The following is a 12,773-nucleotide window of genomic DNA, read 5'->3' on the forward strand; positions in this document are numbered from 1 at the left end:
TTTTATTTTTTGTGCTTTGGTATTTTGCCTGCATGTTTGTCTCTGTGAGGGTGTCAGATCTCCTGGAACTGGAGTTAAAGACAGTTGTGAGCTGCTGGGAATTGAACTCAGGTCCTCCGGAAGAACAGCTAGTCCTCTTAACTACTGAGCCATCTCTCCAGTCCCCTAGAAATAAATTTTTACTTGTTTTCTTATTTGTTTGGTTTGGATTGGTTTTTCAAGACAGGATTTCTCTGTGTAACAACGCTGGCTGTGCTGGAACTCACTCTGTAAGACCAGGCTGCCCTCGAACTCACAGAGATCCGCCTACCTCTGTCTCCCAAGTGCTAGGTTTAAAAATGTGCACCACCACCGCCTGGCTGAAAAAATTTTAAGAAATTATGTGTGTAGGTGTTTGCCTACATGTATGTCTGTGTACCAGTTGTGTTCCAAGTACCCAAGAAGGCAAATAATTAATTAGCAGAATGTGGCTTGCTGAAGCCCCAGCCTTTCTATAGCCAGAAAATAAAATTTAGAACTTAGCCTTGTAAATTTTTTTATTTTTGATACTTTCATACATGTAAACAATGCATTTTGGGTTTTTTGGTTCCCTTCTACCCTCTCTCATTTCTTGACCTTTCCTGCTGAAATTCATCTCAACAAAGGACTTGCCTGTCTTTTTTTCATTTGCATAAATGATGAGAAATAGAAATATTTTTGTTTGTCTTTTGAGACAGGTTTCTCTATGTAACTTTGGAGCCTGTCCTGGAACTTGCTCTGTAGAACAAGCTGGCCTTGAACTCACACAGATGCGTCTCCTCTGCCTCCTGAGTGCTGGAGTTAAAGGCATGCGCCATCACTGATGCCCGGCCTAAAAAATGGAGAAATCTTGCATGTTCATATTTGTTGAAAATCCTGGGCTTTAAAAAGAAAATATATATATATATATACATATGGGTTTTTTTTTTGAAAGGGGAAGGCATTTTTTAGCTCCTAGTTTTTATTTAAGGTAAAATTGTCTTATTTTGTTCTGCTACAAAATTTTAATTAGAACATAAATCATTTTATTTATTTTACTTATTCCTCCTCTGTTTCTGTTCAGAAAGGGACAGGCCTCCCATGGGCATCAACAAAGCGTGACATATCAGGTTGCTGTAAGACTAAGCACTTCCCCTTGTATTAAGACTGAGCAAGGCAACCCAGTATGAGGAATAGGTTTCCAAAAGCTAGCCAAAGCCTTATGGACAGCCCCTGAGTCCCATAAGTAGACCAAGTTATACAACTGTCACATATATGTAGAGAGTCCCATGCAGGCTCCCTGATTGTTGGTTCAGACTCTGAGCTCTTATGAGCCCAGGTTAGTTGTTTCTGTGGGGTTTTTTTTTTGTGTGTGTGTGTATGTGATATCCTTGAACCTTCTGGCTCATACAATCCCTCCTCCCTCTCTTCATCAGGATTCCCTGAGCTCAGCCTAATGTTTGACTGTGGGTCTCTGCATCTGTTTTCTATAAGTTACTGGATGGAGGCTCTCTGAGTCTCAGTCTATGAGTATAGCAAAATATTGTTAGGCATCATATGCTGACTTTTTTCTCCAATCGTGGTTGGTTCTATCCTAGGCCTCTGGGTCATCCAACCTCTGGGTCCTAGCACTTTAGGCAGTGTCAGGGGTGGGTTCACTCTTACGGCATGGGTCTCAGGCTGGACCAGTCATTGGTTGACCACTCCAGCAATCTGCCACCCTTAGCCCAGCACATCCCATAGGCAGGACAGACTGTGGGTGAAAGATTGTTTGGCTAGTTGGTGTCCCAGTCCCTCCATCGGAAGTCTTGCCTGGTCACAGGATGACCAGTTCAAGCTATGTATCCACTGTTGCTAGGAATCTTAGCTGGGATCATCCTTGTAGATTCCTGGGAGTTTCTCTTGCATCAGGACTGTATTTGACCCTGAAATTTCCCCCCTTTTAGGTCGTTTCTTTCAGTACTCTTCCTCTTCATCCTCCCCTCAATTCAATCCCTCATGTTCCCATTCCACCATCCCCCAGTTTACCCATAAGATCTCTTCTATTTCTCCTTCTCAGGGAGAACCATGTGTGTCACCCCCCCACACACACACACACATACATTCCCCCGGACTGTAAAGTAAAGGATAACTGTGCTACAATTCACAGACCCAGAGAGACTAGGTAACAAGGAAGGTCCAATAGATTTTTACTTAATTTGAGGAGCTATGAGGAACAGAGTAGTCAAGTATTATTATGGGGCATGTTTTCTCTAGTTTTAAGGATATGAATTTCCACATTCACATATATGCTACTTTTATTTTACAATGTTTATTACAAATTTAAGATTCATTGTAGGACCTGATCCAGGAGACTTAATTACAGAAATATTTCAAAGAGCTTCACAAGTTCACTTAGTCTTTCTTAGGCACAAGCTTGTGCCTACACTAGAGCATTTCTAATGTACTCTTGAAACTTGAACTTAGGATAAATATTGTGCAATAGTTGCTCTTTAGAATTAGCTTTGTAATCTTAAAAATTGTTTCCTATTTGGCACTTATGTATGGATTTGTTTCTCTCCCTGTCCCTCTTTGCCCTCTAGTCTTCTCCAGGTTACCTAAAGGAGGTCCTAGAGCAGCTTCTTGAAGCCATAGTTGTAGCCACAAATCCATCAGGACGGCTCATCAGTGAACTTTTTCAGAAACTGCCTTCCAAAGTGGTAAGAGATATGATCAATGATAAATGAATTAAAGTATTTATTTTTAAGTACTTTAAGAATTTTATTAGATACTAATAAGTAAAATAAGATTAAAGGTTAAGTGCTGCAGGTTAAGTAATGTAGATGGGGACTGCACATTGGTTTCTCAGCTGCCCAGATCCAAGTAATCACACAGAAATGATATTAATTACAATGCTGTTTGCAGGCTGGCCTTGAACTCATAGATATCTACCTGCCTCTGTCTCCCGAGTGCTGGGATTAAAGGAGTGTGCCACCACTGTCCAGTTTAGCTCAAGATTGTTATTAAGTAACTCTTATATCTTAAATTAACCAATTTCTATTCATCTGTGTATTACCACAAGGCTGTGGCCTACCGGTAAGGTTCCAGCATCATTCTCCTTTGGCAGCTACATGGCATCTTTATGACTTTGTCTATTCTCTCTCTATATCTCTTCCAGCCTGGCTATATTCTGCCCTGCCATAGACCAGAACAACTTCTTTATTAACCAATGGTAATAATATTCACAGCATACAGAGGGGAATCCCACATCATCTCCCCTTTTCTGTCTAAATAAAAAGGAAGGTTTTAACTTTAACAAAGTAAAACTACATATAATAAAACAGATATCTTTTATCATAACTAAGGAAGACTATAACTGTCTTCAACTCTTCAAAGACCCCAGAGAGATATATTACCCAAGTAAACAGGGAGTGCATTATAAGCAACTTCCAAAACTCTAGAATTTACAGACATCCTGCTGCCTGGACAGTCACCCAAAGTTCTTCTGTAATGTTGGGACATCCATCTTGAACCTACAGGCCCATAGTATCTGGCAGACTTTTCCATGAAGCAGAAAATTTGAAAGACTGTTTCGCCTATATTTGGCAATTTGTCAGTCACTTTCTTCTGTGTCCTGCAGAATATCTGGCAGACTCTTTCATGAAGCAGGAACCCCGAAGGACCGTCTCATCTTTAGGCAAGTTTACCAGTCATTTTTCTGTGGGTCCTGCATGTCAAGCATACCTTTAAGCAGTCCAGGATCAGTTTTCTTGCCCAAATGGCTACCAAACTCCATAAGGAGCCTCTTTGATGCCCATCGTCCTCTTGAAGTAATTGGTGCTGCCAGAGCAGACACGTCTTACTGTCAAGAAAAGTCTTAGGTTCTTAAAACATTTTAAGTGCCATATTCTGTAGGTCTTTGAAGTGTTGAAGATTATTTAACTGAAATATATCTCTGTAGAAAACCTTACTAACAAGACTACAGTTTGACTATTATAAATAACTATTAATCCATAATTTTAATATATTACATGTTTCAATGAGCTGTATAAACAATACACTAAACAAGAGAAGAAATATACGTATAACAAAACTCACCTTAAATTTGTATCAGTAGACTAAGTTCCATACCAAAGTATTCATCTCTTTATTATATCTCTCTTTAAATGAAAACAAACATTATTTGTTTATCTATTTTTACTTTTGTCTGCATTTATTTCATGTTGAATTTGTTCCCGTGCCATAAGTTTTTGTTTCTTCAGTTTCTTCTGGGATATCTTTTTCTTCTGTGCAGCCTCCTCTTCTGGCTTTGGAACAATCTGTTCCTTTTCAGTGAGGATCATCTTGATGTGGCATGAGGAGCTCATAAAAGGGTTAATCTGGCCATGAGCTCTGTAAGTTCGTCAGCGCATCATAGGTGCTTTGTTATCTGGACGTGTTCAATGACTAGAGAGTCTATATCTAAACCCTGCAGTTCAGCATTGCTCTCTGCATTTTTAAGCATGTTCAGCAAAAATTCTGCATTCTTATTTGACCACTGACCCTGTGTCCAGCCCCACTGTTTGGCCTGGGCGCACCTACCTACCAACTTCACCCGTGTACCGTCACACTGCTTCTTCAAAGTGACATCTTTTAGATGCTTGGTGGATTTTTGAATTTGCATATCCTTGATGGCCTGGGCCCTTTCACGGGTATTCTTAAAGTGAACTCTAAGGTTTGATCCTCTCGATTTGCATGATTTTGTAGGGTTTTCTGGGTCAAGAGAGTAGCGAACCATCTTCACAGGTCACCTCTGGCCTCTTACAGGAAAAGGGAAACAAACATTTATAAACAACCATTTTGGGAATTTGGGCATTGTTTTTTCCAAACCACTTCCTACTATATGTTGGGTAAAATATTTTAGGGTTCACAGAGACCTTTCAGGGGGTCTTGTTCCATCAAACCACATTAGCCTGGAAGGAATCCACAGATTCTTCTGTGGAAACAGAAGTAGAACCAATTTTCCAAAGTAACATATCCTTAGACTCAAAATTTGAAGTCATGATATCTTTACGTTGGTTTAATTTAGCAGCTCCCAGAATCAAATGTCTCTCTGCCATCAAAAAATTCAAAGAAAACACAATAATATGCATAATTCAGACTCTGTATTTTTCATCTTTATGTGGCTTATTTTTTATTTTGTTACCTTTTAGTATTTATTTTTATTCCTTTTATCTATGAATGTCTGACTCTTTTATATTACTTTTACTGTCTCTTTAAAAACTTTACTTCTTTTTATAACTGTCTATATTCTTTTTCTTCTCTCTCCTAAGCCTACGTACATTTTTTAAATACACTATGTCTTGTTTAGAGGGTTTTTTTTGTTTTTGTTTTTCAAGGCAGGGTTTTTCTGTAGCTTTGGAGAACTTCTGTAGCTTTGTCCTGGAACTAGCTCCTGTAGACCTGGCTGGCCTGTACTCACAGAGATCTGCCTGCCTCTGCCTCCCGAGTGCTGGGATTAAAGGTGTGTGCCACCACTGCCCCCACTTACTTATTTCAAAAGAAAAAAAAATGCTCCTGGTCAGGCAAGGATTTATGATACACAATAGGACAGACTCAGACTTAAAAGACCTCTAATAGAGGCCTGGTGGTGGTGGTGCCACTTGGTCTACAACAGCTAGTTCCAGGACAGGCTCCAAAGCTATAGAGAAACCCTGTCTCACAGGGAGGCGGGGGGGGGGGGAGTTTGAAAGAAAGAGGGAGGGAGAGAGGGAGGGAGGAAGGAAGGAAGGAAGGAAGGAAGGAAGGAAGGAAGGAAGGAAGGAAGGAAGGAAGGAAGAAGGAGAGGGAGAAAGAATGCTAAGCGGACAAGGCTAGGATTGACAAGCAGCTTTGCCTGTTGTCTCTGCCCAGTCCAGCATGTTGGCTGTATGTTTGCCGCCTCTGCAAATCATGCTTACCATCCTAGCTCTAGAGACATAGCGGGTCTTTGTCGCCTTTAAGCAATTTGTGACATACTGCTCAGGAACCACATTTAAGTGCAGGACCACCCGAAAGAGTCAAAGTTCATGCTTCCAGCAGGAACCAGGAACCATGGTTAAAGAAGCCATGCATTTTTTTGCTACTAATGCTGAGTCAAGAAGCTTTCTTTTAAAGGAGCTGTACCTCTGCTTGCCTCCAGCAAACAGAGCCCACCCAAGAAAATGCTGCTACCAAGAAGCCATGCCTAACTCTGTTCTTTTTTGTCTAGAATTCCTTCCCAAGCTCTCTCAGGTTTTATGTGGATGTAATTCTCCACGTTTGGCTCCATTTGTAAATGGAGACTGCACGTTGGTTTCCCAGCCACTTAGACTCAAATAATCACATACAAACTATATTAGTTACAACACTGTTTGGCCTATTAGCTCAGGCTTCTTATTAAGTAACTCTTACATCTTAAATTAACCCATTTCTATTAATCTGCTTATCACTTCAAGACTGTGGCTTACCAGTAAGGTTCCAGCATCTTTCTCCTTCAGCAGCTACATGGTGTAGCATCTCTCTGACTCCACCTACTCTCTCTATATATCTCTTACAGTCTGGCTATATTCTACCCTGCCATAGACCAAAGCAACTTCTTTTTTAACCAATGGTAATAAATCATATTCACAGCATACGGAGGGGAATCCCACATCACTAAAGTTAGCCAAGTGATATTCTTCATGGCCTCAACAGAAAGCATAATTTGTAATTTTACTTGACTGGAAGATGGCTTTTTTTTAAAATTTAATATGAGTAGAGGCCTTTTGCCTGTGTGTCTGTCTATGTGCCTTGTGTACCTAGTGACTGTGGAAGAGAGGAGAGTGTGTTAGATCCTCTGAACTGGAGTTAGAGATGGTTTGGAGCCACCATGTGGGTACGGGGAATCAAATCTGGGTTCTCTGCAAGAGCATCAAGTGCTCTTAAGTTTGGAGCCATCTATCCAGCCCCCAAAGGTTTGCTTTTAAAAAAAGATTATTGGTGTGAGGGGGGAGGGAGATGGAGCAGATTTTCTGATTGTTTTGATTGAGTTGGTCCCAAACTCATGTGCTCTTTTTGGTTTTGTTACTCTGCTGCATAATAGTATAATTTAACAGTTTATCCTTATTATTTATGTTAAATATTACTTATTTTTGTTATTTTGGTATAAATTTTTACTATATTACCTAGACTTGTCACAAACAAATCCTACCGTTTCAGTCTCTGAGTAATTATATTTTAATTTCAGAAGTGTTAAAGACTTATAAAAAGAGCAAACTACTTTTGGATTTTGGTCAACTTCAATTATTTATTTCAAGAAGTAAAACTTATAGAAGAGCCTGAGAGTAGTGAGCATGAGAAGCATCATGAAAGCTACAAGGACATTCCTTAGTGTGCCTGTTTCTTGAGATGAGCTCAGATTAGATAAATACCACAGGTGTATCTCACCTATGCTACAAAATCTTAAATGTCTTTAAAATACTTTGAGGGAAGGAGGAAGAGTTCAAATTCAAATCTCATGGTTGTTCAACATGAATATTGTGTATGCCAATGTTGTGTTGCAAATATGAAAAGCTTGAGTCCATCCCAAACTTAAGAACTAGGTCTGGTCATGTGGTCCTAATATTCCAGCCAAATGGGAAGTTGAGGCAGAAGAATTTTAAGAGTTTGAGGCTACCCTAAATTTTTCAGTGACACCCTCTGGTGTGGGAGGTCCTTATGTCTATGTGTTGCTTTTCATGGTTAATGAATAAAGAAACTGGCTTTGCCTATAGCATGGGAGGAGGAAGGCGGAGCTAGAGAGAAGCCGTGGAACCACTGGAGATAAACACTGGGAACCTTATCTGGTAAACCACAGCCACGTGGCAATATACAGATTAATAGAAATGGGTTAAATGAATATAAGAGTTAACTAATAAGAAGCTAGAGCTAATGGGCCAAGCCTTCTCCAACAACCCTGTCTCATTTTCCTTGAAAAAGAGAAAAGAAAGAAAAAACACAATTCTTTTTCAGTATGCTTTCACCATGGATTTCATTAAGTTTCTCAGTTTTCTGGTTGAAGAACAGACTTACCTTCTGAGTGCTTTAGATTATTGACCATACCTGTTTTTGTCTTGCAGCAATATCCAGACTATTATGCAATAATTAAGGAGCCTATAGATCTCAAGACCATTGCCCAGAGAATACAGGTATGAAGGTGAACATATGTAATCATGTGCATACTTAGGAGATCAGCTTGCATACTTAGGAGATTTTAGAAAGTAAAATAATAGATATTTCTTTCTTCTAATTGTGGGGGTTTTTTTTATTGTATTTTAGGAGACGAGTGTAGCTTAGGTTCAAGGGCCTAAGGTTCAATCTCTTGTCAGTAAATGAATGAATAAATAAATAGCTAAATAAGTGGGATTGGTTGTAGACATTTCTGATTATGACATTGACAATAAAAGCTTTGTTGATTTTTACCCTCTTCTAAATCACTTTATGATATATTCGAATGAAAATTACTTAGAATAATAGATAGTTGACTGTAAGGTTAATGAAAATAGGTACTTGTCCATGTGTCCTTTGCCTGGTGTGTGTGTTCCTTTTTTTCCCCAAGGAAAATGCTCTCTGGGAAACAGACAGAACTCAGAGTTGTAGTGAAAGAGTTGTGACAGCTTCTTTGTGGTACTAGTCCCATTGCTACTGTTTGTTACCAGGAGCCATGGTTGCTTTATGGTCTGGTGCTAGACCTCACAGAAGTCAGGGAGGAATCCTGCCTTTCTTGACTTAGTCATTCCGAGATCTAAACTGTGAATTAGCTGACACATGGGGATTTTCCTTGGCCTTGCTGCTAGGCTGTTGGCAAAGCAACCAATGCTCAGTCTCATGGCCCCCTCTCACCTATGAGAGTCCTTCCAAATAAGATGGATGTTCAGATGTTGCTTTGCTCACCAACTGTTTTCCTTAGCCTGGCTATCCCAATTTCCTTATTTGTCTTTTCTCTGCGCAGTCTGTGCTTCAGCTTTACCATTTCTCACCCTCCACTACACTTCATTTGCTTTCTCTGCTTTTCAGAACTTACCCTGTTTATTTCTGTGTACTGGCCATCAGTCGTATGCCTTTACCTGGTATGTGTGTTCCTTCCTCAGTATTTGAAGCAGCTATATGAGTATCCTTGCATTATTTTGGGTTGAATGAGCTTTAATGTGTAATAGCTTAGGCACAAGTAGAACTGATTTTATACTTTACCTCAATATCTGGTAAATAGAGGAAGTTTACTTTAATATTCACATAGCACTTAGTGTTTGGTGCATAGTAAACTGTTTTTGTTAAATAAAACCTAAATAAACCTCATAAAATAAACTTCACTTGATTTTTTTAAAAAAATTGTAAGTTGTTTATGAAAATAATATAGATTCTGGTTTGTACTTATAAATAGGTACTGGTAATAATCTATAAAAAGGAAGATAATTTTAGGTATTATTTACAATTAAATTTCCCAGTGACATTTTGGACTGTAGTACCTACAAGAGCGAGTTTCAGGACAGGCTCCAAAGCTACAGAGAAACTGTCTTGAAAAACTAAACAAATAAAAAATAGTCTTTTTCTTTGTCTTTTCTTTTCTCCCCCCCGCCTCCCCCAACCTATTCTGGAACTTGATCTGTAGATCAGGATGGCCTTGAACTCACAAGAGATCAAGGAATGCACCACTACTGCCTGGCAAGTCTTTTTCTTTAAAGGTTATATTGACTAATTCTTATTAATAAAAATTGCTATATTTTGTTGTTTACTATAGAATGGAAGCTACAAAACTGTTCATGCAATGGCCAAAGATATAGATCTTCTAGCAAAAAATGCCAAAACATATAATGAGCCTGGTTCTCAAGTATTCAAGGTTAGTGTTTTGTCGTTGCTATTTTCATTGATGATAGTAGACACTAACTTAGTTCCAGTGTTTATTATAACCATAAATTCCATCCATTTAAAATATAGAACTTAGGGGTTTAGTATTACAGAGTTGTGTAGCCAGTATACCAGTAAATTAGTGCTCATTTTCATTTGCCTATAATTTCTCAAAGTGTAAATAACCTTCATCTACTTTTCTGTCTCTATGTATTTGTTTATTCTGGAAATTTCATGTAAGTGACATCATAAAACATGGATTCCTTTATGACTAATTTCTTTGTTTAACATACTGTTTAAAGATTTGTGTGTGTGCCAATGCTTAGCCTCTTTTTCATGATTGATTGATCATTAATAGTCTTTCTTAAAGATGGCACCATATGTTTTTCTTTAAATCAGTTATTAGACATTTTAGTTATTTCCATTTTTAGCTATTATAAATAGGAGTATTCACATATATAAGTTTTTGTAGACATACATTTTCACTATACTTGGGTACATACCTAGGAATGCAGTTGCTTGGTCATACAGTAACTATGTAGTTATCTTACTGAAGAATTCGCAAAGTGTTTCCCGAGCAACTTTTCTGTGTTACATATCGCCAGTATTCAAATGCTGCAATTTTTCGACATTCTTACCAAACACATCCTTTTCATTTTGTTTTTATTACAGCAAACTTGGGAGTATCATAGTGTATTATAGTTTTGATTTGCTTTTCTTTTTTTTTTTTTTTTTTTTATATTTATTTATTTATTATGTATACAATATTCTGTCTGTGTGTATGTCTGTAGGCCAGCAGAGGGCACCAGACCTCATTACAGATGGTTGTGAGCCACCATGTGGTTGCTGGGAATTGAACTCAGGACCTTTGGAAGAGCAGGCAATGCTCTTAACCACTGAGCCATCTCTCCAGCCCCTGATTTGCTTTTCTTTAATATATTGAATATCTTTTCATGTACTTAGTGACCTTTTGTGTATGATATTGTCCTCTTTGGAGAAATGCCTATTTTGATTCTTTGCCCATTTTTAAAATTTGGTTACTTATATTTTCACTGTCATTTTAATAGTTATATTAAAAATGTAATAAAATTATATTGTTGGTATCCTATTCTTATCAGTTTGTTTTAAAATGAAAAATGAAATTTATGCCCTAGCAATGCTGAAGCATGCATGGGCAGCCTGTATATGGTAGTTCCATTGGACTTGTCCATATTGGGTTTCATGGTCTAAATTGATGAGGATGACTGACCAGGTCTCTTCCTCTAGAGGACACCAGATCTCATTACAGGTGGTTGTGAGTCACATTGTGGTTGTTGGGAACTGAACTCAAGACCTTTGGAAGAGCAGGCAGAGCTCTTAACTGCTGAGCCATCTCTCCAAGTTTTAAAATACTTTCTCCCATTCTCTTGTCTTTTCACCCTTCAAAGTAATTCATCTTGACATGGTTTCACTAATTTTGAAGAATTCTAGTTTATCTTTCTCTTTTTTTCTTTTGCTTATATTTTAGGCATCATAACAATTAAATCATTACCTAATCCAAGTTAAAAAATATTTACACCTGTATTTTCTTCTTAGAATTTTATAGTTTAGGTATTACATTTAGATCCTGAATCTAGGTTGAATTAGTTTTTGTGTATGTTAAGTAGGCATTCAGATGCATTCTTTTGCATGGGTTATTACCCCCAACACTATTTTAAAAGATGATTCTTTCTCCATTGAATTGTGTTGCATCCTTACTCAAAATCAGTTAACCATGGATAAAGCGTTTATTCTTAGGTTCTTAATCTTCTGTTCATCTAAATATACAGTTTTTTAAATAACTATTTAGTCCTTGCATTTAAACTTCATAAATACAAAAAGCATTCTTTGAAATGTAGTAAATAATATTGAATAACTGATTGCTTTGCAGTTGCCCCTTAGAAGCTTTCTGGTTCTAATAATGAATAGTTGGTTGTAGAGATGTCTTTGATTAGCCAGGCAGTGGTGGTGTGTGCCGTTAATCTCAGCACTCAGGAGACAGAGGCAGGTGGATCTCTGTAAATTCAAGGCCAGCCTGGTATACAGAGTGAACCCCAGGACAGCCAGGGCTACACAGAGATGTACTACATATCATTGGGTATTTAGAAAAGGGTGCTCAGAAAGCTTTCTACTAAGAAAATCATTAGATTTTTCTGAATGCTGGCCAAAATACTCAACATTGCTGTTGGTAGTTACAGTTAGCTTTTATTTGTACATATTTTATGCTGAGTTTATTCCTGTGCCTTAAGTTTTAGTTTTCTCTAGGGTGTCTTTTTTTTTTCTGTGTAGCCTCCTCGACTTAGAAATAGTTTGTCCTTTTTCAGTGAAGTCATTTCATTGTGGCAGGAGAGTTCATAGATGAGCTGGCCCACCACAGCCATGCTCTGTAAATGACACATTTTGGGTGTTTTATTCACCTGGATGTGTTCAGTGACCATAGAATCTACATCTGAACCCTTCATTCAGTATTACTCTCTTGTTCTTACGCATGTGCAAGCAGCAAAAATTCAGCACTCATTTTTTGGGTTACTGACCTTGTGCCCCAATGTTTGGCCTGGGCATACTTGCTGGGTCCACCATCACACTGCTGGGGTTATACATAGTGCTTCTTCCTTTCTTCCTCCCTCCCTCCTTCCTTCCTTTCTTTTCTTGAGATAGTGTTCATCTGTGTAACCACTATAGCTGTCCTGGAATTCACTTTGTATGTAGACCAGGCTGGCCTCGAACTAACTCATGGAGGTCCACCTGTATCTGCCTTACAAGACATAGTGCTTCTTTCAAGTTACATCTTTTAGTTCCTTGGTAGCCTCTCAGATATTTATACTGGTGATGGCCTGGCTAGTTTCACAGGTATATTCCCCCACCCCACATCCCAGTGAGCTATGTAAGGGAGGTAATATCTGTAACATTGATTTCTG

At 38.4% G+C, this 12,773-nt stretch overlaps 1 protein-coding gene across 47 annotated transcripts in view; it reads left to right on the forward strand.

Annotated features, from left to right (window-relative positions):
- Positions 1–12,773, forward strand: part of Pbrm1 (polybromo 1) — a 100,632-nt gene that overhangs the window by 14,429 nt on the left and 73,430 nt on the right. For all 47 annotated transcript variants that reach the window (XM_075988950.1, XM_075988976.1, XM_075988987.1 and 44 more), the window contains 3 exons: positions 2,580–2,696; positions 8,073–8,141; positions 9,731–9,829. In XM_075988950.1, coding sequence (XP_075845065.1) covers positions 2,580–2,696; positions 8,073–8,141; positions 9,731–9,829 — 285 coding nt within the window. The remainder of the gene's footprint in view (positions 1–2,579; positions 2,697–8,072; positions 8,142–9,730; positions 9,830–12,773) is intronic.

This window comes from Microtus pennsylvanicus, chromosome 10, assembly GCF_037038515.1.
Source record: "Microtus pennsylvanicus isolate mMicPen1 chromosome 10, mMicPen1.hap1, whole genome shotgun sequence".
In the NCBI taxonomy this organism is placed as follows: Eukaryota; Metazoa; Chordata; class Mammalia; order Rodentia; family Cricetidae; genus Microtus; species Microtus pennsylvanicus.